Raw genomic sequence first — 23520 nt, 5'->3', positions numbered from 1 at the left:
TCCGGGTTGACCCATAGAGTGCCATTCTAAAGTTCTGATCCGGGTTGACCCATAGAGTGCCATTCTAAAGTTCTGTTCCGGGTTGACCCATAAAGTGCCATTCTAAAGTTCTGCTCTGGGATTTTCAGTACAACATTACTAGCCCCTGATTTAAGGTCAGGTTAACCTTTAACCTCCGTAGTGGTTAAGATGAAAACTGAGGGAGGGTACACTCCTAGATCTGTGGTTAGAGGGGGGGGGGGTGTTAATTTGTGTCCCCTTTTGTACTTTAACTTTTTCCACATCGTTACAACACATTTACATTTACATTTAAGTCATTTAGCAGACGCTCACTGTATATAGACATAATATGGCATTTAAAATGTCTTTATTCTTTTGGAACCTTTGTGAGTGTAATATTTACTGTTCATTTTTTATTGTTTATTTCACTTTAGTTTTTTTATCTATTTCATTTGTTTTGGCAATGTAAACATGTGTTTCCCATGCCAAATAAAGACCTTTGAATTGAATTGAGAGAGAGATAGAGAGAGAGAGATAGAGGGAGAGGGAGAGAGAGAGAGGGAGGTTCTTCCGGCTTAGGACAGGTATAAATATGGCTGTGTCCTCCACTGAAATCAGTTCACCTTCAAAGGCAGAAACTTTTTGTTTGAGACACCACCATCTAACGCCAACATGAAGTGGCTACTGCTGCTCTGCCTGTGTGTCTATGCTGTCCATTGTCAAGACGATTATGACGAATATGACCAGGTAATGTATATACTATATACTGTATGTATAAATCATAGGTAAATCATGTTTTTGACTTCACTGGTCCTTTAACGCTTAGATGTTAATGTGGGACTTCGAAGCAGTTCTGAACAGGTTTCCGACTTACATTTTGGTGTAGAAAGCGCTCTGGTGAACTCAGTAGTAATACCAGGAGGCACCATCTGTCTGCTTTCCATTTCCACTCTCTCAGTGGAGCGGACCTGAAGTGTCAGGTTTCAGACCCCCCACGTTTGCATAGGGAGTGACATGTCATATTTTCTGACCTATAGACAGGTTAGCTGACGACGCCATGAAAACGATGCGGGCTATTTAAAAGGGGCAGAAGTCCGTGTTTTCTTATGATTCCGGATGGCCAGGTAGCTAGTAAAAATCCCCAAGGAACTCCCTCATAGTTGGCTCGTTTCAGCTAGTTTTATTTTGTTCTTGATACCATGTCTTGTTTTGACTGATGTCAAGTCTACGCTAATATGGCTAAAATTCGCTAGATAGCTAACGAACAACTGCAACGATGTATTTGAGAGACAAGTGCTCATTCTGAAACTGTATTTATGTTTTCAATAAACATTGGAGTTGAAATATAGTTTACATATTGTCAACAATCTGCTTTGCCTCATAGTTGCGTACGCGTCGGTTTTGTTGCTAAACAACCAACCCGTCTATCCAGACAAATAATAAATGATCTTTTCCTCTGAGCGAGTGAGGCGGCAAATGAAAGATGACAGTCAAACTAGTCCAGCCGTTGTGTTTTCATTTCACTGTGATATTCTCAGCTGGATTTAGAGCTCTCCACGTGAACAAATACTAAATAATTTCATAGGATTGAAAGCAGACCATTTTCTCTTGGTCACAGACTTCACTTCATGCTTAAGGTTGTAATGAGTCTGTACACATGTTAATAATGGAGTTTCTGCGCCACTCAGTGGTAGTTCAGGAGAACATTCTCTGTCGACAGTTAAAAAATGAAATGGTGCCAATATTGTACTGTCACAGGCCTGCCAGCCTGTATTTTCAGGCTGGCAGGCAACTGCTCTCTATCCCTCTCTATCACATTCTGTCTTTTCTGTTTCCTTGTCTGCTCCGCACAGACCGGACAAGTTTAAGCAGGCGCGCAATCGATTATGGTCATTGTAGTTAATTACAACGTTATCTGCGCTAAACTAAGTAGAATAAGTCACCTGTTGGAAACTACAACTCCCTACTACATCGCACAGTTCAGGCTTCATCTGATTTATCTCAACAGAAACTGCACATTGAACTCACAGAAAGAAAAAGGGGAAAAAAAACGAAATGGAATTCGGAATAATTGAACAGACGTCGGTCAATTGGTTGTTTAAAAAAACGTAAAATAACTGACATTTCAGTTAATCGCTCAGCACTAAGCACTTTCTAAAAATATGCAACATTACCATTTACTGGTTATGGCCATATCATTCAAAAAATGATTATGTTCGGGGATATGTATTTAAGCAAAAATCAAAAATGTTCCCTATCATTCAACTGGTTTAACCCAACACCTAGCAACCTTGACAAGAGGTTTGGATCTCTTGGCGTAACGGCTAGGACGTTGGGTTGACAGTCACTGAACCCGGGTTCGAGTCCTGGTCGGGACTACGATACTATATATTTACTATATGTTATTAGTATAAATGAAATATGCTATTTATTATTATTATAAGAGTTCAAAATGGAGTTGATGATCATTGACTACTGTGTTCCACCTCCACAGTTGTGTGTACATTACAAAATGTGTAATAACGTTATTCTCATATTCAATATTTATAGCCTATAAGACACTTTGAATGATAATTTGTTTAACTTGTCATGTTTTTTAATGTAATTTTTTTTTTTTTATGTTGTTTATCTTTCACAGGGGGATAAAACAGATGTAAGTGGAGCTCTTTCAATAGTGTTTCTTTCAATAGTGTTTCTTTCAATAGTGTGTCTTTCAATAGTCTTTCTTTCAATAGTGTTTCTTTCAATAGTGTTTCTATCAATAGTGTGTCATTTGGGGATTAATTCAACCCTCACAGTCCTTACCCTGAATCTCTCTGCAACAGTGCCCAGGGCAAACACCATTCATTCTCTCCCTCTGTCTCTCTCGCTCTCTGTCTCTCTCTCTCTCTCCCTTCCCCCCTCAGCCCAAAAAAGTGGTAGACGCTCGCGGCCACCGTCCCTTGTCCAGAGGGAGTGAGACCTACACCCCTGCCCGCAACAACCCCCCTCCCGTCAGCGGCGGCAGCCAATACCGTGGGCGACCTACGGCGGCTCCCGCCAGAGCCATGGCACAGGAGAAGGATGAGCAACCGGAAGCTGGGGGGTGTACACATGCCTCAGAACAAATGGTGAGGAGTAAGGCTCTCTGTCTGTCTGTCTGTCTGTCTGTCTGTCTGTCTGTCTGTCTGTCTGTCTGTCTGTCTGTCTGTCTGTCTGTCTGTCTGTCTGTCTGTCTGTCTGTCTGTCTGTCTGTCTGTCTGTCTGTCTGGGGTTAGGGTTAGGGCTCTCTCTGTCTGTCTGTCTGTCTGTCTGTCTGTCTGTCTGTCTGTCTGTCTGTCTGTCTGTCTGTCTGTCTGTCTGTCTGTCTGTCTGTCTGTCTGTCTGTCTGTCCAATGCATCATTCGTCAATACCAAATCAGTTCATTTTTGTTGTTGTGAAATTATATTTTATTTATGTTTTCAAACAATATATAAACATTTTCAGACAATATCAAATAAATGACAATTGATCACATCAATTACATTAATCCAGCCTCTTAATAAAGTGTAGTTAACCATGTCTACCTCCTCAGACCCTAGAGAGTGTTGTGTCTCGTTAACCATGCAGGCCTTTTAGGGGGTTCTTAGCATTAGCATCTACCATCTCTGCCATAAGGATCCTATGGTCAAAGTGGAAACACTTCCTTAGCATTAGCATCTACCATCTCTGCCATAAAGATCCTATGGTTACAGCGGTAACACTACCTTAACATTAGCATCTACCATCTCTACCATAGAGATCTTACGGTTACAGCGATAACACTTCCTTAGCATTAGCATCTACCATCTCTGCCATAAAGATCTTATGGTTACAGCGGTAACACTTCCTTAGCATTAGCATCTACATTATCCAGTGTGTCTGTCCTCCTCCGGTTCTACAGGGGGTGCTGTGTCCTACGGGCTGTGAGCTGAAGACAGCCATGCTGAAACAAGAGAGGAACGTGAAAGATGAAGTGAGGAAGATGCAGAAAGATGTTGACGACCTGTCGAGATCCTCTAACACCATCTATAACTACGTAGACGGCATGTCCTCAGCACTGAGAGAGAGACAACTAGTCAGCAATGGTACAATACACACACACACACACACACACTTTATTATGGACATGTCCTCAGCGCTGAGAGAGACAGCTAGTCAGCAATGGTACAATACACACACACACACACACACACTTTATTATGGACATGTCCTCAGAGCTGAGAGAGACAGCTAGTCAGCAATGGTAATGCCTAGCTAGATATGTAATTTACATACAATGACCCAAGACGAGTAAACATGTACAGTGGACAGTGTCCCCCGACGTTCACACAGTGGACAGTGTCCCAACATTCACACAGTGGACAGTGTCCCAACATTCACACAGTGGACAGTGTCCCAACATTCACACAGTGGACAGTGTCCCAACGTTCACACGTATTATGTGTCTCAGAAATGGTCAGTCCATACTCCGCTCTGTCCAATAACTAAACATATAGACTACCTTATACCTTATACAGTGCTGTCATATGTTAGCCAAGCATGCTCTCCTCTCTTCTCTCTCTCTCCTAACTCCCCGTCGCTCTCCCCATACCCCATACCTCTCCCCGTCCCTCTCTCCCCCTCTCATCTCCCTTTCCTCCTCTCTCCCCCATCTCATCTCCCTTTCCCCCTCTACAGAGAATGGTGACCTGGTGAGTCAGTACACGGACAGTCTGGAGTCCCAGCATGCCTTTGCAAAGGAGGCTATAGACACAGTCTTCCCCTCTAACATTAGGTTTGTGTTTGTGTGTGTGAGTGTGTGTATATCGGAGGGGCTAGGTCCAGCTATTAGCATCTTCGAGACATTGCTGAAAAACATCTACTCATTGCAATAGATATCCTATGGTCACAGCTGAAACACTTCCTTAGCGTTAGCATCAACTCACTGCCATAGAGATGCTATGGGCACAGCTGAAACACTTCCTTAGCGTTAGCGTCTGTATTTAACCAGGTGTTCATTCATTAGTGGCATAACAAAGTCTTATTCGTCCTTCAGGATTCTTCAAGGGGTCCTTGAGAAGATCAGGTTGAAGATTCAGAGAGTGGAGAAGGCTATCCTGGCCCAAAGGGAGGAATGCAAGGAGCCATGCACTGTCTCCTGCCCCATACCTGTTGTATCTGGTGAGGATGCGGACTGTGGGGTTGGTGGGTCAGGGTGGTTGGTTTTGTGGTTCTGTGAGTGGGTGACATCAGACTAAAATTGTCTGTCCCCCTCCCCCCTCCCCAGGTAAGGAGTGTGAGGACATCTTCAGGAAAGGAGGAAGGGATTCTGGGATGTATCTGGTCCAGCCTGACTCCTTCTACCAGCCCTACAAGGTCTACTGTGACCAGACCACACAGAAAGGAGGTCGGTGCTTTGTCTGTTTCTCTCTCTCTCTCTCACTCCAGCCATGCTTGTGTATATATATCTAGTGCTTTTAAATGCATGAGGGGGAGTGAAAAAGTGCACGCTTTTGGAGAAGGGAAGAGAACCGTATAGAATGTTCTATCCATTTATCCTTTATTTGATTCCCCCCCAGGCTGGACCACTATTCAGAACAGGAAGGATGGTTCTGTTGACTTTGGCCGGCGTTGGGACAACTACCGCAGTGGTTTCGGGAATATCGCCTTCGACGTCGGAAAGGGACATTGCAACACTCCAGGTGAGAGAAAGGAAATAGGCTACAAATATGAATAAACTACAATAGAAACATTTACAATTTCATTTATATTCAGTCACTTTAGGAGGTAAACTTCATTTAAAAAAAAAAATCTCAATATAAAATGTAAAGTCATGATGTCACTGACAGTGTGTTTGTCCTGTGTCACGTGACAGGGGAGTACTGGCTGGGTAACGACCGCATCAGTCAGCTGACCAAGCAGGGACCTACTGAGGTCCTCATGGAGATGGAGGATTGGTCTGGCAACAAGGTCCACGCCCAGTACAAACAGTTTACCATACAGGTAACACAGCCACGCCCAGTAACCAACAGTTTACCATACAGGTAACACAGCCACGCCCAGTAACCAACAGTTTACCATACAGGTAACACAGCCACGCCCAGTAACCAACAGTTTACTATACAGGTAACACAGCCACGCCCAGTAACCAACAGTTTACTATACAGGTAACACAGCCACGCCCAGTACAAACAGTTTACCATACAGGTAACACAGCCACGCCCAGTAACCAACAGTTTACCATACAGGTAACACAGCCACGCCCAGTAACCAACAGTTTACTATACAGGTAACACGGCCACGCCCAGTAACCAACAGTTTACTATACAGGTAACACAGCCACGCCCAGTACAAACAGTTTACCATACAGGTAACACAGCCACGCCCAGTAACCAACAGTTTACTATACAGGTAACACAGCCACGCCCAGTACAAACAGTTTACCATACAGGTAACACAGCCACGCCCAGTAACCAACAGTTTACTATACAGGTAACACGGCCACTCCCAGTAACCAACAGTTTACTATACAGGTAACACAGCCACGCCCAGTACAAACAGTTTACTATACAGGTAACACAGCCACGCCCAGTACAAACAGTTTACTATACAGGTAACACAGCCACGCCCAGTACAAACAGTTTACCATACAGGTAACACAGCCACGCCCAGTACAAACAGTTTACCATACAGGTAACACAGCCACGCCCAGTAACCAACAGTTTACCATACAGGTAACACAGCCACGCCCAGTAACCAACAGTTTACCATACAGGTAAAAGTACCTTTACTATACAGGGAACAGACAGACAGACAGACAGACAGACAGACAGACAGACAGACAGACAGACAGACAGACAGACAGACAGACAGACAGACAGACAGACAGACAGACAGACAGACAGACAGACAGACAGACAGACAGACAGACAGACAGACAGACAGTTTATCATATATCTACACTTTCCAAACAAATAGATCCCCAAACAGCCAGCAACAGCATGGCATTCTAGAACTCCGAACTCTGTGGTCTGGGGTTGGGTTACTGGAAAGCACTTTGCACAGAAAATGTTGTGAAATGTGAATAATGATATATTAAAATCCTGATTAATTGGGGGACACCCGAGTGGCGCAGGCTGTGTTGCAGCCGGCTGCGACCTTGAGACCCATGAGGCGGCCCAGCGTCGTCCGGGTTAGGAGAGGGTTTAGCCAGGCGCTCTAGCTACTCCATGTGGCGGGCCGGGCGCATGCACACTGACTACGGTCGCCGGTTGTACAGTTTTCCCTCCGACATTTTGGTGCGGCTGGCATCCAGGTTATTAATAAGCCAGCATTATGTCAAGAACCAGTGCGGCTTGGCAGGGTCATGTTTCGGAGGACGCATGGCTCTCGACCTTCGCCTCTTCCGAGTCCGTACGGGAGTTGCAGTGATGGGACAAGACTGTAACTACCAATTTTATATCACGAGACTGTAACTACCAATTGGATGTCACGAAATTGGGGAGAAAAAAGGGTTAAAGATTTTTTTATGAAAAAAATCCTGATTGATTTATTAATGTATTGCAGGGCGAGACGTCCAACTACATACTGGCGATCAATGGGTATTCAGGAACGGCCGGTAACGTGATGCTGGACGGAGCTATGTCGCTGTTTGGAGAGAACCGGACCATGACCATCCACAATGGAATGATGTTCAGCACCTACGACAGAGACAACGATAACTGGTATGGGATGATGCTGGATGAGGGGCTGGGGGGGGCTGTATGTCTGCTAGTTGTTTTCCAATGAAGACCTAGACAACCAGGTGAGGGGAGGTCCTAAGTAATCAATGAAGACCTAGACAACCAGGTGAGGGGAGGTCCTAACTAATCCTTGACGTTAGTTCATCAATCAAGTACAGGGAGGTTTGAAAACCCGCAGACAACACAGCCCTCCAAGAATTACATTTGGTTTAGGGATTTTTGTTCAGTCAATCAAAACATCTCTCTCTGTGTCTGTCTCCCCCACACCCCCCTCCTCTTCTCCCCCCTCCCCTCTAACAGGACTCCAGGTGATCCGTCCAAACAGTGCTCCCGTGAGGACGGCGGTGGCTGGTGGTACAACAGGTGTCACTCAGCCAATCCCAACGGCCGTTACTACTGGGGCGGGGCTTACACGCGGTACATGGCAAAACACGGGACGGATGACGGCATGGTGTGGATGAACTGGAAGGGATCCTGGTACTCTCTCAAAGCCATCTGCATGAAGATCAGGCCATACTTTGCCTCGCGGTAGACACACAGGGACACACACAGGGACACACACAGGGACACACACAGACACACCGAGAGACACAGGAAGTGACCTTTAGCTGAGGTCCTACGAGGTCCGTATCCTGCTGATTTTCTTTTCTACCTGATAATTAACTGCACCCGCCTGGTAGTCCCAGGTCTAAATCAGCCCCTGACTTTAGAGGGGAACAATGAAAACAAGCGTATGTTCATACTGTATGTGAGAGCCAACAGAGAGAAGCACACAGTTTCCCCCAATGTGTCAATCATAATCTCATCTAAATCTCTGAAACACTAAAGGAAACGTATAATGACTTCAATAGGGCTTTTAAAAGACACTACAGAGGAACAAATGGTGCATGACGCAAGAGAAAAAGAGAGAAAGGATGTTGTTGTTTGAGTTGTTTCAAACCTGAAACTTATGTCTTATTTTTATTTTAAAGTTGAACAGAGAAAAGCCAAGTAAAATGATGGAGTTTAAAACAAGATAAAAAAAAACATTATATGTGTTGTCGCTGTGTGATGTGATTGTGTGCTTTGGGACATATATATATATATATATATATATATGAACAGAAGACTGTCCCTTACGTTACTCAATAAAAACATATTGTGGAACTTATTTCGCGTTTGCTCGTTATCATTGTATCAACTCACAGCCATCAGATCATTACCTGGAATGTGAATGGGATGAAGTGACCTGTAAAATGTGAAATCAAATATGATATACAGCTATATATATATATATATAAAGAGAGTTATGGTGTAGTGTGGTGTTATCATTGTATCAACCCACAGCCATCAGATCATTTACTTTGAATGTGAATGGGATGAAGTGCCGTGTAGTGATATACAGCTGTGTATATATATAGAGAGAGTTATGGTGTATAGTGATGTGCGTCAGAATACTTTAGCATGAACTATTTTAATGTACATTTTTAACTATTTATGAAGAAAAAAAACACGTTATACACAGGAGTTAGTCTATTTAAATGAAAACTGTCTCTTTCAGAGACAGTTGTAACCCCTTCCAGAGACAACGCTGTCCAATCCCATGTCAGTTGTAAACCTGTCCAATCCCATGTCAATTGTAACCCTGTCCCCAGGTCAGTTGTAATCCTGTCCCCATTTCAGTTGTAACCCTGTCCCCAGGTCAGTTGTAACCCTGTCCCCAGGTCAGTTATAACCCTGTCCCCGGGTCAATTGTAACCCTGTCCCCGGGTCAGTTGTAATCCTGTCCCCAGGTCAGTTGTAAACCTGTCCCCAGGTCAGTTGTAACCCTGTCCTCAGGTGAGTTGTAAACCTGTCCCCAGGTCAGTTGTAACCCTGTCCCCAGGTCAGTTGTAACCCTGTCCCCAGGTCAGTTGTAACCCTGTCCTCAGGTGAGTTGTAAACCTGTCCCCAGGTCAGTTGTAACTCTGTCCCCAGGTCAGTTGTAACTCTGTCCCCAGGTCAGTTGTAACCCTGTCCTCAGGTCAGTTGTAACCCTGTCCCCAGGTCAGTTGTAACCCTGTCCCCAGGTCAGTTGTAACCCTGTCCCCAGGTCAGTTGTAACCCTGTCCTCAGGTCAGTTGTAAACCTGTCCTCAGGTCAGTTGTAAACCTGTCCAATCCCAGGTCAGTTGTAACTCTGTCCCCAGGTCAGTTGTAACCCTGTCCCCAGGTCAGTTGTAACCCTGTCCTCAGGTGAGTTGTAAACCTGTCCCCAAGTCAGTTGTAACCCTGTCCTCAGGTCAGTTGTAAACCTGTCCAATCCCAGGTCAGTTGTAACTCTGTCCCCAGGTCAGTTGTAACCCTGTCCCCGGGTCAGTTGTAACCCTGTCCCCAGGTCAGTTGTAACCCTGTCCTCAGGTGAGTTGTAAACCTGTCCCCAGGTCAGTTGTAACCCTGTCCCCAGGTCAGTTGTAACCCTGTCCCCGGGTCAGTTGTAACCCTGTCTTCAGGTCAGTTGTAACCCTGTCCTCAGGTGAGTTGTAAACCTGTCCCCAGGTCAGTTGTAACCCTGTCCCCAGGTCAGTTGTAACCCTGTCCCCAGGTCAGTTGTAACCCTGTCCCCAGGTCAGTTGTAACCCTGTCCCCAGGTCAGTTGTAACCCTGTCCCCAGGTCAGTTGTAACCATGTCCCCAGGTCAGTTGTAACCCTGTCCTCAGGTCAGTTGTAAACCTGTCCAATCCCAGGTCAGTTGTAAACCTGTCCAATCCCAGGTCAGTTGTAACTCTGTCCCCAGGTCAGTTGTAACCCTGTCCTCAGGTCAGTTGTAACCCTGTCCCCAGGTCAGTTGTAAGCCTGTCCCCAGGTCAGTTGTAACCCTGTCCCCAGGTCAGTTGTAACCCTGTCCCCAGGTCAGTTGTAAGCCTGTCCCCAGGTCCGTTGTAAGCCTGTCCCCAGGTCAGTTGTAACCCTGTCCTCAGGTCAGTTGTAACCCTGTCCCCAGGTCAGTTGTAACCCTGTCCCCAGGTCAGTTGTAAACCTGTCCTCAGGTCAGTTGTAAACCTGTCCAATACAGGTCAGTTGTAACTCTGTCCCCAGGTCAGTTGTAACCCTGTCCTCAGGTCAGTTGTAAACCTGTCCTCAGGTCAGTTGTAAACCTGTCCAATCCCAGGTCAGTTGTAACTCTGTCCCCAGGTCAGTTGTAACCCTGTCCCCAGGTCAGTTGTAACCCTGTCCCCAGGTCAGTTGTAACCCTGTCCTCAGGTGAGTTGTAAACCTGTCCCCAGGTCAGTTGTAAACCTGTCCTCAGGTCAGTTGTAAACCTGTCCAATCCCAGGTCAGTTGTAACTCTGTCCCCATGTCAGTTGTAACCCTGTCCTCAGGTCAGTTGTAAACCTGTCCAATCCCAGGTCAGTTGTAACTCTGTCCCCAGGTCAGTTGTAACCCTGTCCCCAGGTCAGTTGTAACTCTGTCCCCAGGTCAGTTGTAACCCTGTCCCCAGGTCAGTTGTAACTCTGTCCCCAGGTCAGTTGTAACCCTGTCCCCAGGTCAGTTGTAACCCTGTCCCCAGGTCAGTTGTAACTCTGTCCCCAGGTCAGTTGTAACCCTGTCCCCAGGTCAGTTGTAACCCTGTCCTCAGGTGAGTTGTAAACCTGTCTCCAGGTCAGTTGTAACCCTGTCCTCAGGTGAGTTGTAACCCTGTCCCCAGGTCAGTTGTAACCCTGTCCCCAGGTCAGTTGTAACCCTGTCCCCAGGTCAGTTGTAAACCTGTCCAATCCCAGGTCAGTTGTAACTCTGTCCCCAGGTCAGTTGTAACCCTGTCCCCAGGTCAGTTGTAACCCTGTCCCCGGGTCAGTTGTAACCCTGTCTCCAGGTCAGTTGTAAACATGTCCTCAGGTGAGTTGTAACCCTGTCCCCAGGTCAGTTGTAACTCTGTCCCCAGGTCAGTTGTAAACCTGTCCTCAGGTCAGTTGTAAACCTGTCCAATACAGGTCAGTTGTAACTCTGTCCCCAGGTCAGTTGTAACCCTGTCCCCAGGTCAGTTGTAACCCTGTCCCCAGGTCAGTTGTAACCCTGTCCCCAGGTCAGTTGTAACTCTGTCCCCAGGTCAGTTGTAACCCTGTCCCCAGGTCAGTTGTAACCCTGTCCCCAGGTCAGTTGTAACCCTGTCCCCAGGTCAGTTGTAACCCTGTCCTCAGGTCAGTTGTAAACCTGTCCTCAGGTCAGTTGTAAACCTGTCCAATCCCAGGTCAGTTGTAACTCTGTCCCCAGGTCAGTTGTAACCCTGTCCCCAGGTCAGTTGTAACCCTGTCCCCAGGTCAGTTGTAACTCTGTCCCCAGGTCAGTTGTAAACCTGTCCTCAGGTCAGTTGTAAACCTGTCCAATACAGGTCAGTTGTAACTCTGTCCCCAGGTCAGTTGTAACCCTGTCCTCAGGTCAGTTGTAAACCTGTCCTCAGGTCAGTTGTAAACCTGTCCAATCCCAGGTCAGTTGTAACCCTGTCCCCAGGTCAGTTGTAACCCTGTCCTCAGGTCAGTTGTAAACCTGTCCAATCCCAGGTCAGTTGTAACTCTGTCCCCAGGTCAGTTGTAACCCTGTCCCCAGGTCAGTTGTAACCCTGTCCTCAGGTCAGTTGTAAACCTGTCCAATCCCAGGTCAGTTGTAACCCTGTCCCCAGGTCAGTTGTAACCCTGTCCCCGGGTCAGTTGTAACCCTGTCCCCAGATCAGTTGTAACCCTCTCCTCAGGTCAGTTGTAACCCTGTCCCCAGGTCAGTTTTAACCCTGTCCTCAGGTGAGTTGTAAACCTGTCCCCAGGTCAGTTGTAACCCTGTCCCCAGGTCAGTAGTAACCCTGTCCCCAGGTCAGTTGTAACCCTGTCCCCAGGTCAGTTGTAACCCTGTCCCCAGGTCAGTTGTAACCCTGTCCAATCCCAGGTCAGTTGTATACCTGTCCAATTCCAGGTCAGTTGTAACTCTGTCCCCAGGTCAGTTGTAACCCTGTCCTCAGGTGAGTTGTAACTCTGTCCCCAGGTCAGTTGTAACCCTGTCCCCAGGTCAGTTGTAACCCTGTCCCCAGGTCAGTTGTAACTCTGTCCCCGGGTCAGTTGTAACCCTGTCCCCAGGTTAGTTGTAACCATGTCCCCATCTCAGTTGTAACTCTGTCCCCAGGTCAGTTGTAACCCTGTCCCCAGGTCAGTTGTAACTCTGTCCCCAGGTCAGTTGTAACCCTGTCCCCAGGTCAGTTGTAACCCTGTCCCCAGGTCAGTTGTAACTCTGTCCCCAGGTCAGTTGTAACTCTGTCCCCAGGTCAGTTGTAACCCTGTCCCCAGGTCAGTTGTAACCCTGTCCCCAGGTCAGTTGTAACCCTGTCCCCAGGTCAGTTGTAACCCTGTCCCCAGGTCAGTTGTAACTCTGTCCCCAGGTCAGTTGTAACCCTGTCCCCAGGTCAGTTGTAACCCTGTCCCCAGGTCAGTTGTAACCCTGTCCCCAGGTCAGTTGTAACTCTGTCCCCAGGTCAGTTGTAACCCTGTCCCCAGGTCAGTTGTAACCCTGTCCCCAGGTCAGTTGTAACTCTGTCCCCAGGTCAGTTGTAACCCTGTCCCCAGGTCAGTTGTAAACCTGTCCTCAGGTCAGTTGTAAACCTGTCCAATACAGGTCAGTTGTAACCCTGTCCCCAGGTCAGTTGTAACCCTGTCCCCAGGTCAGTTGTAACCCTGTCCCCAGGTCAGTTGTAAACCTGTCCCCAGGTCAGTTGTAACCCTGTCCTCAGGTCAGTTGTAACCCTGTCCCCAGGTCAGTTGTAACCCTGTCCCCAGGTCAGTTGTAACCCTGTCCCCAGGTCAGTTGTAACCCTGTCCTCAGGTCAGTTGTAACCCTGTCCCCAGGTCAGTTGTAACCCTGTCCTCGGGTCGGTTGTAACCCTCCTCATCCCCATCCAATTATTTATCATTCTATGTTCTAATGTTGTTTTGCATTCTATAAACAATGTATAGTGGATATGACATGAAATATATCTCACTGATGAAGTTAACACAACTAAACTGAGCAGCAGAGAGATTTTATTAAATCGTAATACAAAGAATGACATACGGTCAACAGTTAACAGTTAAGAATGACATAATGAAATAGGTCAACTGTTAACACATAACAGTAGAAATGTGTTGACGAAATAAAAAGACTCGAAGGAAGAGTAGTAAAGAAGAAGTTTTCAAAATGGGAGGTAGATCTTTGTTGTTTGGGGAATAAAATCATATAACGCAGTATATATACATATAGTGCTATATAGTACATCTAATTAAATAAATATACATATAGTACTATATATAATCATCTAATTAAATAAATATACATATAGTACTCTATATAATAATAGAATGCAGTAAATATACATAAAGTACTATGTATAATAAAATAATGCAGTAAATATACATAGAGTACTATATATAATCATATAATGCAGTAAATATACATATAGTACTATATATAATAATAGAATGCAGTAAATATACATAAAGTACTATGTATAATAAAATAATGCAGTAAATATACATATAGTACTATAGATAATCATATAATGCAGTAAATATACACATAGTTCTATATAATAATTTAATGCAGTAAATATACATATAGTACTATATATAAGGACAGTTTATGATATTGACTGTCCCACTGGGTCAAAACAGCAGTCCTTTATTATAAGTTCATTAACACTCCTATGACTCATCGTTGGACTGTCAGTCAAAGTGTGTGTGTGCTAGCCAACCAGCCAGTCATCCAGTCAGCCAGCCAGCCATTCAGCCAACCAGCCATCCACCTCTCTCACTCTGGGGAGTAGAGATAAAATGAGAGGCTACGTCTGACTGTAGGCCACATCCCTCGTTGCTCGTTGGTGTCATCAGATCATTACGGCAGAATAGATCTAATAAAACGAGAGGATAGTAAGTATGCAACATACCGTCCTCTTCATAGGATGTACACATACGGGATAAAAAAAAAAGGCAAATTTATGAAAACAAAATCTTTCACTAGATTGTAACATTCCTACTGTAGCCTGCTGACAGCGAACATATCCTTGTGAATTAATTTCTGTTGCTTATGTAATTGATAGTCTGGGTACTGATATATTCATCTATTTGAATTGCGATTCATTTTCACTGTCCAAGTTTTCATTGGTGTGTAGATCAAATGTGTTATTATTGCCCCAAACCCAAATTGTCACGCCCTGATCTGTTTCACCTGTTCCTGTGATTGTCTCCATCCCCTACAGGTGTCACTTATTTTCCCCAGTGTATTTATCCCTGTGTTTCCTGTCTCTCTGTGCCTGTTCGTCTTGTATGTTTAAGTCAAGTCAACCAGTGTATTTATCCCTGTGTTTCCTGTCTCTCTGTGCCCGTTCGTCTTGTATGTTTAAGTCAAGTCAACCAGTGTGTTTTTCCCGTACTCCTTTTGCTATTCTCCTTCTTCTTGTTCTCCCGGGTTTTGACCCTTGCCTGTTCTCTGTACCCGCCTGCCTGACCATTCTGCCTGCCTTGACCACGAGCCTGTCTGCCACTCTGTACCTCCTGGAATCTGATCTGGTTTTGACCTTTTTGCCTGTCTACGACCATTCTCTTGCCTACCCCTTTGGATTAATAAATATTGTAAGACTCCAACCATCTGCCTCCTGTGTCTGCATCATGGGTCTCGCCTTGTGTCATGATACAAATTTCCTTCCTCAAGCGAGCAAGAGAATGTAGGCTAATTTCATAAAATGAAAAAGTATTGGCCTATTTTTGCATCAAATACCTTACACCTTGAAAGTCGTGTATTGATTATATTTAGCATATGTTGATGAATGACGATCACTGCAACAGCTGCAGTGTTGCTGATTGGATTAGCCATGTCATGTACAGTCTATGAGAAAGTTTCTAAAGACAAAAGGTGGACACATGGAAGTATTTGGTTTTGATGGGTGGCTGACATGATATTTTCTTATCTAAAATGTAGGTGAAACTTTTGCTTCAGTACACATCTCTCTAACTTGTTACGTGTGTTTTGCGTACGGGACTCAAGCCTGGATGGACTCGCGTCTGGTAAAAAACCTTATAGCTTATTGCCCAATATATTCCAAAACTCTGTCAAAATGCACTGTGGACATCATGGCGGTTGTGAGCACAGTGTTTCTGATCACATCAGATAATTATCTTGTAATGTATTTGTGTGGCTACGATGCCATCTTTAAAGCACAGCATTTTCTGCTTGGTTTCCAGAGCATTGACAGAGTGAAATGAAAAAGGCTAATTATCGAGGTCTGACGATGCTTCTCACTATAGAGTAAAAGGCGTGTTGTGTTGAGTCTGGTGCTAAATGCCTGGTGTAGACTATTTTGTAAACTGCCGTTGTGCTGTGTTTATGAGGAGCCCCCTCGTGTTGTTGCATGAGCTGCCTGCTGGCAGAGATCTCAGATTGTGAAACCGCGACACAAATGTATATATGCCATATCTCACAATCAATTGGACTTTCTCAATTTAATATTTTTTGCTGTAAACAGAACGGTTATATTTGTCGTCGTTTTGCTTTACTCCACAAAGACTAGGGGGCTGTATAAACCACTGACATAGTTCAATCTCTACCTCGCTCTCCCTGAGTGAGAGAGGTGTGCACTTTGACAGTCCAACGAGTGAGAGGGGTTTAGGGACATAGACAAATTTTTTGAAAACATTCTAGAATGCCTGATTCTCCTGTTCCTGTCTCCCCTTCAGAACCCAGGCATTCCGTTTCTTCTAGAACCTCTTCCAGAACCTCTTCTAGAACCACCAGGTTCGGTTCTAGGTCCTCAAGCTTAGTCAGGAGTTAAGTCTGGACGATGGAGATGGTTGTTTAGCCGGTCTACTGTGGGGAACCGACATCCACCGGCTGTAGTGTGATCTTAGGGATGTCCTTAAAAGGATAGTTCTTTTTTGTAGCGACTGGTAGCTGTCGTGATCGATATGGAAAGCAAAGGTCCAATTGCACGATCCTTGACCAGACAGCAGTTTGATGTCAATGTCCACGTAGGGTACAGAGAGAAACATAGGGTATACTGAGGCACCCTATTCCCCTACATAGTGCACTACTTTTGACCAGGGCCACCTATGCAAATCACAGGTAATCACCATATAGCGCTTTGGGGCCATATGGATCAACGAGTGTTGATTTATCAAGTGTCTGAGTGCTGATTCAGGATCAGTTTAGCCTTTTACATCACAATTAATATGATTAAATGGAGAGTGGGGTCGGGGGGGGGGCTGATCCTACAGAGATGCTTGATGCGTACGGTCCCTGGTCAAAAGTAGTGAACTATGTAGTGTAATAGGATACCCTTTCAGACACATGCCAACGTCCATCCAATGTCCATCCAACATCCATCCAACGTCCATCCAACGTCCAATTTAGGATCACATTTTTATTTAGGATTATTGTGTGCTTGTTGACATTTACTGCATTGATTGATAGGAACAAGCATTTCGCTGCCCCTGCCGAACTGTGTACGGGACCAATAAAACGTGATGTGACTTGATCTGATGGGTTGCAGAGAAACACAGAGAGACAGCTAGGATAGTGAACAGGAAGGATTTGACCAAGGGCTTATATATTAACTCTGAAGTTAACATTAAAGGACCTTGACTGGTGGGATGAGGTAGGAAAAGATCATAGCTATGTTCCAAATTGCACCCGATTTCCTGTCTAGTGCATTACTTTTAACCAGGGCCCTGGTCTAAAGTAGTGCACCACATAGGGAATAGGATGTCATAGGGCCCTGGTCAAAACTAGTGCACCGCATAGGGAATAGGATGTCATAGGGCCCTGGTCGAAAGTAGTGCACTATATAGGGAATAGAGTGTCATAGGGCTCTGGTCAAAAGTAGTGCACCACATAGAGAATAGGGTGCCATATGGGACAGGCCCCATGTTTGTCATGAGTCACCTGTTCTCACAATTGGAGAAAAATCAATAGTTGTGTGCCAATAGGCCTATTCAAGTCTCATTGCCTATCCTCATCTCCTTTCCTTATCTCCTTTCCTTCTTGAGCCCAGAAAGGAGTTTGTGGATGAATTTACCATTAACTTTCCCTGGACAGATTAAGCTTAGTCCTGAACTAAAATGCATACTCAATGGAGAATCTCTATTGAAAGTGTTTTATAAGTCAAGGACTGGGCTTAATCTCTGTCCAGGAAATAATCTAGCACTCTAAATCTAACTCTTAACTTTCTAAGTAAATCTTAACCCTCTAAGTAACTCATAACCCTCTAAGCCTGAATCTTCTATCTGTTTCTGGAAGCGGCTTCGTTGCTCCTTCAGTTTCCATGACAACGCAACCAACCGTTCTCTTAGCGCTGGCAGGTTCCGGGCGAACTCCTCAGCGAACTCCACTTAGTTCAGCTCAAACACTGTAGTCACAATCAATTAATCAGAACAGAAGATGGAGGGAAGAGTGATGGAGAGAGAAAGGGAGAAGAAGGAAAACTGAGGGAAGAAGAAAGAAAAACAGATGGAAGGTATTCGATTGACAGATATTGTAGAAAGATCGATGGATTGGTTGACAGACGGACGGACAGACAGACAGAAAGATAGACCAACAACAGACAGACATATATTTTATTGATTAATAGATCAATTCAAGGTGTCTTGACGATGGCCTTGAGGTTGGTATCGTAGATGTGTTTGGTGGTTACCATGGATTCTGTAGCCGCGTCCACGTACTGTACCTGTAGGAATGTTTCTCAGCTTGAGGTTTAACAACTTGTAATATGTTTAACAAGGTTTAATATCGGTTAACCAAAAACTAAAGTCTTTCGTAATTGGTCAGTTGCTCAATTAAGATCTGAGTCCATATGTAAAAAGAAGAGAAGAAGAAATCCTACAACTGGAATGAGGACCTCCACCCTGTCTTTGCAAGTTACGGACAGAATGTTATGGGCTATGACCTCCGACGAGCTATCAAACAGGCAAAATGTCAATACAGGACTAAGATCTAATCTTACTTAGCCTGCTCTGACGCTTGTCGGACGTGGCAGGGCTTGCAAACTATCATGGATTACAATGGGAAACCCAGTCACGTGATGCGAACCTACCAGAGAAACGAAATACCTTCTATGCTCGCTTCGCGGCAAGCAACACTGAACCATGCATGAGAGCACCAGCTGTTCCGGGCGACTGTATGATCACTCTCTCTGTAGCCGATCTGAGTAAGACCTTTAACCTGTTATGGCTAGGGGGCAGTATTTTCACGGCTGGATAAAAAACGTACCTGATTTAATCTGGTTACTACTCCTGCCCAGTAACTAGAATATGCATATAATTATTGGCTTTGGATAGAAAACACTCCAAAGTTTCTAAAACTGTTTGAATGGTGTCTGTGAGTATAACAGAACTCAAATGGCAGGTCAAAACCTGAGAGGTTCCTTTACAGGAAGTGGCCTGTCTGACCATTTCTTGAACTTCTTTGCCATCTCTATCTTTTACAAAGGATCTCTGCTCTAACGTGACACTTCCTACGTCTTCCATGGGCGCTCAGAGCCCGGGAAAAACCTGAATGTCGTCATCCCAGCCCCAGGCTGAAACACATTATCGCCTTTCTCAAGTGGCCGATCAAGGGACTGTGGGCTTAGGCGCGTGCCCTGGCCGCCCCCGCCTTTGAGATTTTTCCTCTGTTTGCCGAAAAGGAGATTCCCGGTCGGAATATTATCGCTTTTTTACGAGATAAATTGCATAAAAATGGATTTTAAACAGCGGTTGACATGCTTCGAAGTACGGTAATGGAATATTTAGATTTTTTTTGTCACGAATTGCGCCATGCGCACGACCCTGATTTCCCATTTCGGATAGTTTCTGGAACGCATGAACAAAACGCCGCTATTCGGATATAACGATGGATTATTTGGGACCAAACCAACATTTGTTATTGAAGTAGCAGTCCTGGGAGTGCATTCTGACGAAGACAACAAAAGGTAATCAAACTTTTATAATAGTAAATCTGATTTTGGTGAAGGCTAAACTTGCCGGGTGTCTAAATAGCTAGCCCGTGATGGCTGGGCTATGTACTTAGAATATTGCAAAATGTGCTTTCACCAAAAAAGCTATTTTAAAATCGGACATATCGAGTGCATAGAGGAGTTCTGTATCTATAATTCTTAAAATAATTGTTATGCTTTTTGTGAACGTTTATCGTGAGTAATTTAGTAAATTGTTAGTAAATTCCCCGGAAGTTTGCTAGTTCTGAACATCACATGCTAATGTAAAAAGCTGGTTTTTGATATAAATATGAACTTGATTGAACAAAACATGCATGTATTGTATAACATAATGTCCTAGGTGTGTCATCTGATGAAGATCATCAAAGGTTAGTGCTGCATTTAGCTGTCTTCTGGGTTTTTGTGACATTATATGCTAGCTTGAAAAATGGGTGTCTGATTATTTCTGGCTGGGTACTCTGCTGACATAATCTAATGTTTTGCTTTCACTGTAAAGCCTTTTTGAAATCGGACAGTGTGGTTAGATAAAGGAGAGTCTTGTCTTTAAAATGCTGTGAAATAGTCATATGTTTGAAAAATTGAAGTTTTTGTATTTTTGAGGAATTTGTAATTCGCGCCACGCCTATCATTGGATATTGGAGCAGGTGTTCCGCTAGCGGAACGTCTAGATGTAAGAGGTTAACATTCACAAGGCCACAGGTGCAGAAGGATTACCAGAACATTTACTCAGAATACGTGCTGACCAGCTGGCAAGTGTCTTCACTGATATTTTCAACCTCCTCCTGACGAAGTCATGGTTCAGTGTTGCTTGCCTTGAAGCGAGCATAGAAGGCATTTAGCTCATCTGGTATGCTCGCGTCACTGGGCAGCTCGCAGCTGGGTTTCCCGTTGTAATCCGTGATAGTTTCTAAACCCTGCCACATCTGACGAGTGTCAGAGCTGGTGTAGTAGAATTCGATCTTAGTCCTGTATTGATGCTTTGTCTATTTGATGGTTTGTCAGAGGTCGTAGTGGGATTTCTTATAAGTGTCCAAATTTACGTCCCGCTCCTTGAAAGAGGCAGTTCTAGCCTTTAGCTAAGTGGAGATGTTGCCTGAAATCCATGGCTTTTGGTTAGGATATGTACACTACCGGTCAAAGGTTTTAGAACACCTACTCATTCAAGGGTTTTTCTTTATCTTTATGGTGGTTTGGGATGAGTTGGACCGCAGAGTGAAGGAAAAGCAGCCAACAAGTGCTCAGCACATGTAGGAACTCACTCAAGACTGTTGGAAAGGCATTCCTCATGAAGCTGGTTGAGAGAATACCAAGAGTGTGCAAAGGGTGACTACTCTCACATTTACAATATATTTTGATTTGTTTAACACTTTTTTGGTTACTACATGATTCCATATGTGTAATTTCATAGTTTTGATGTCCTCACTATTATTCTACAATGTAGAAAATAGTAAAGATAAAGAAAAACCTTTGAATGAGTAGGTTTGTCCAAACTTTTGACTGCTGCTTATGTTGTGAGTGATTGTATACATTAGCCTCTTTAACATTTATCAACACACAGCAACACACAACAACACACACATTATACACACACTAATCTCAGTTACCCAGAAGTAAAATTCTCTCCCGAAAGTTTGTAATTTCCTGTTTTACTTCTGGGGGGAAATGCCATTAACAATTGTGATTACCTTTGTGCAAAGGAAGGAAGTGAAGTCTCTTCCCTCTCAAAAGTAAACTCTCAGCCAAATCATGGCCATAAAGGACATTTTTGTTTTCATACATTTTTAAGATATAGCCAACTTTGACTTTGTAGCTAATGGAAACCGTTTATCATCCGCACAGGGGCTTGAAAATCACTGCACAGGTTTAAGAACTGCCTTCACCCAACCCAAATTCACCCAATCAACAACGAAAACCCCAAACCAGGAATTACTGCTGCTCGTAATTACATTATTCTATGTGAGCCTTGACAGATTCTCACAGTTTCTGTCCACTTGAATCTGTCCACAAGAGATTACACACACACAGTCTTGTATAACTAACCTTGTGGGGACACACAATTAAGTCCCATTTAAAATCCTATTTTCCCTAACCCCTAAACCTAAGCCTAAGCCTAACCCTAAGCCTAACCCTAACCCTAACCCTAAACCTAAACTTAGTTCTAACCCTAACCCTAACCCTAAACCTAAACTTAGTTCTAACCCTAACACTAATTCTAATCGTAACCCTAAACTCCCTAGAAATAGCATTTGACCTTGTGGTGACTAACAAAAATGTCTCCAGTTGGTCAGATTTATGTCCGTTTACTATTCTTGTGGGGACTTCAAGTATTGTTAAACACGTCCAATTTACAAACACACACAGGGGCGCAATGAGAGTTATTTAAGATACTCTTCAAAGAGGGTTTCAATTGAGTATTAGTATTTTGAGGAATTTTGATACATTTTTCAGGCTAGAACTCAGCCTAAAAAAAATGCCCAGATGTACTCACGTTGAACCATTGTAGATTCGTATGATGTATTTCATAAGATTAAAATACTATGGTAGTGCTTTGTTAATGATTTGATTCAGTCAATATTAGTTGTGTGCTAATCGTTGGGGTGAATGGAACATAGCTGACAGAGCAGAGTTCAGTCAACTATCCATGTTGACAACAAACTGATTAGACCTGCAAACTATTTGACCATTGAAGTTCTACATGTCAAACCAAGGTTGCCTGAACCCATTTTCTGATTTAAAAAAAATATTGTTCTTATTTTTTTAAATAAATAAAATATTATAGATTATATTATTACATATTCTTAATATTCCTTATATACAGTATATTATTATATATGTTCTTATAGAGGAAAGAACAAGAGTGTTTCTTTCTGCTTATTTAATTTATTTTTGTTATTTTATATATATATATATATTTTTTTATATGTATTTTTTGTTTGGGGCGGCAAGTAGCCTAGTGGTTAGAGAGTTGGGCCAGTAACCGAAAGGTTGCTGGATTGAATCCTGAGCTGACATGGTAAACATCTGTCGTTCTTCCCCTGAACAAGGCGGTTAAGCCACTGTTTCCTCGGTAGGCCGTCATTGTAAATAAGAATTTGTTCTTAACTGACTTGCCTAGTTAAGTAAAGGTAGCATTAAGACAGCTCAGTGGCTGATGATTTGGTTGTTTTCTGCCTATCTCTATGAGGCGCTGAATTAATGAAGTTACTTAGGCCATAATAATATATCTGACTGATCGTGACATGGGTATATAAATCCTAACTTCTGCTTCCGTCAAAATACTCACTTAGTCATGTATTTATGTCAATGGGAGACTAAGGAAGTTAGGATTCCCCCCTAATAGGCCTAAATAACTAAGATGTTCAGGTTAACATATTCCAATGTATATCATATTAAATCCTAATGTCTATATTCTCAATATATAACATATTATATCCTAATGTCTATATATTCCAATGACATTATATCCCAATGTCAATATATTCTCAATGTATATCATATTAAATCCTAATGTCTATATTCTCAATGTATATCATATTATACCCTAATGTCTTTATATTCCAATGTATATCATATTAAATATCATATTAAATCCTAATGTCTATATATTGTCAATGTATAAGCCTATACCATAATTATGACTATAAAGTTTTCTATTGATATGTAATGCTTTTAACTTTTATCTGTTATTAATATTGTGGTTGATTTCTGTTAATACTATAAAATATACCTTTTTCCCACTAACTATTGACTGTTTTTTTTACACAAGAGACATACACATAAAGAATAATATAATAATTATCATTATAATAATAAAATGCATTTAAAAATACAACACAAAACATGAAG

At 43.5% G+C, this 23520-nt stretch overlaps 1 protein-coding gene across 1 annotated transcript; it reads left to right on the top strand.

The window, feature by feature from the left end:
- The first annotated feature begins 536 nt into the window (after window positions 1-536).
- LOC106578170 (fibrinogen beta chain) lies at window positions 537-8872 on the top strand. Its single transcript, XM_014156800.2, has 11 exons — window positions 537-747; window positions 2639-2653; window positions 2907-3110; window positions 3903-4086; window positions 4679-4775; window positions 5037-5161; window positions 5268-5387; window positions 5560-5682; window positions 5856-5983; window positions 7547-7704; window positions 8023-8872. Exons 1-11 carry the CDS (start codon window positions 673-675, stop codon window positions 8252-8254), a joined length of 1461 nt encoding a protein of 486 aa, XP_014012275.1. The 5' UTR covers window positions 537-672; the 3' UTR covers window positions 8255-8872.
- Window positions 8873-23520: the final 14648 nt, after the last annotated feature.

Source organism: Salmo salar, chromosome ssa18, assembly GCF_905237065.1.
Source record: "Salmo salar chromosome ssa18, Ssal_v3.1, whole genome shotgun sequence".
In the NCBI taxonomy this organism is placed as follows: Eukaryota; Metazoa; Chordata; class Actinopteri; order Salmoniformes; family Salmonidae; genus Salmo; species Salmo salar.
The sequence above is the reverse complement of the archived record's forward strand: the minus strand, read 5'-3'. Positions and strand labels throughout refer to the sequence as shown.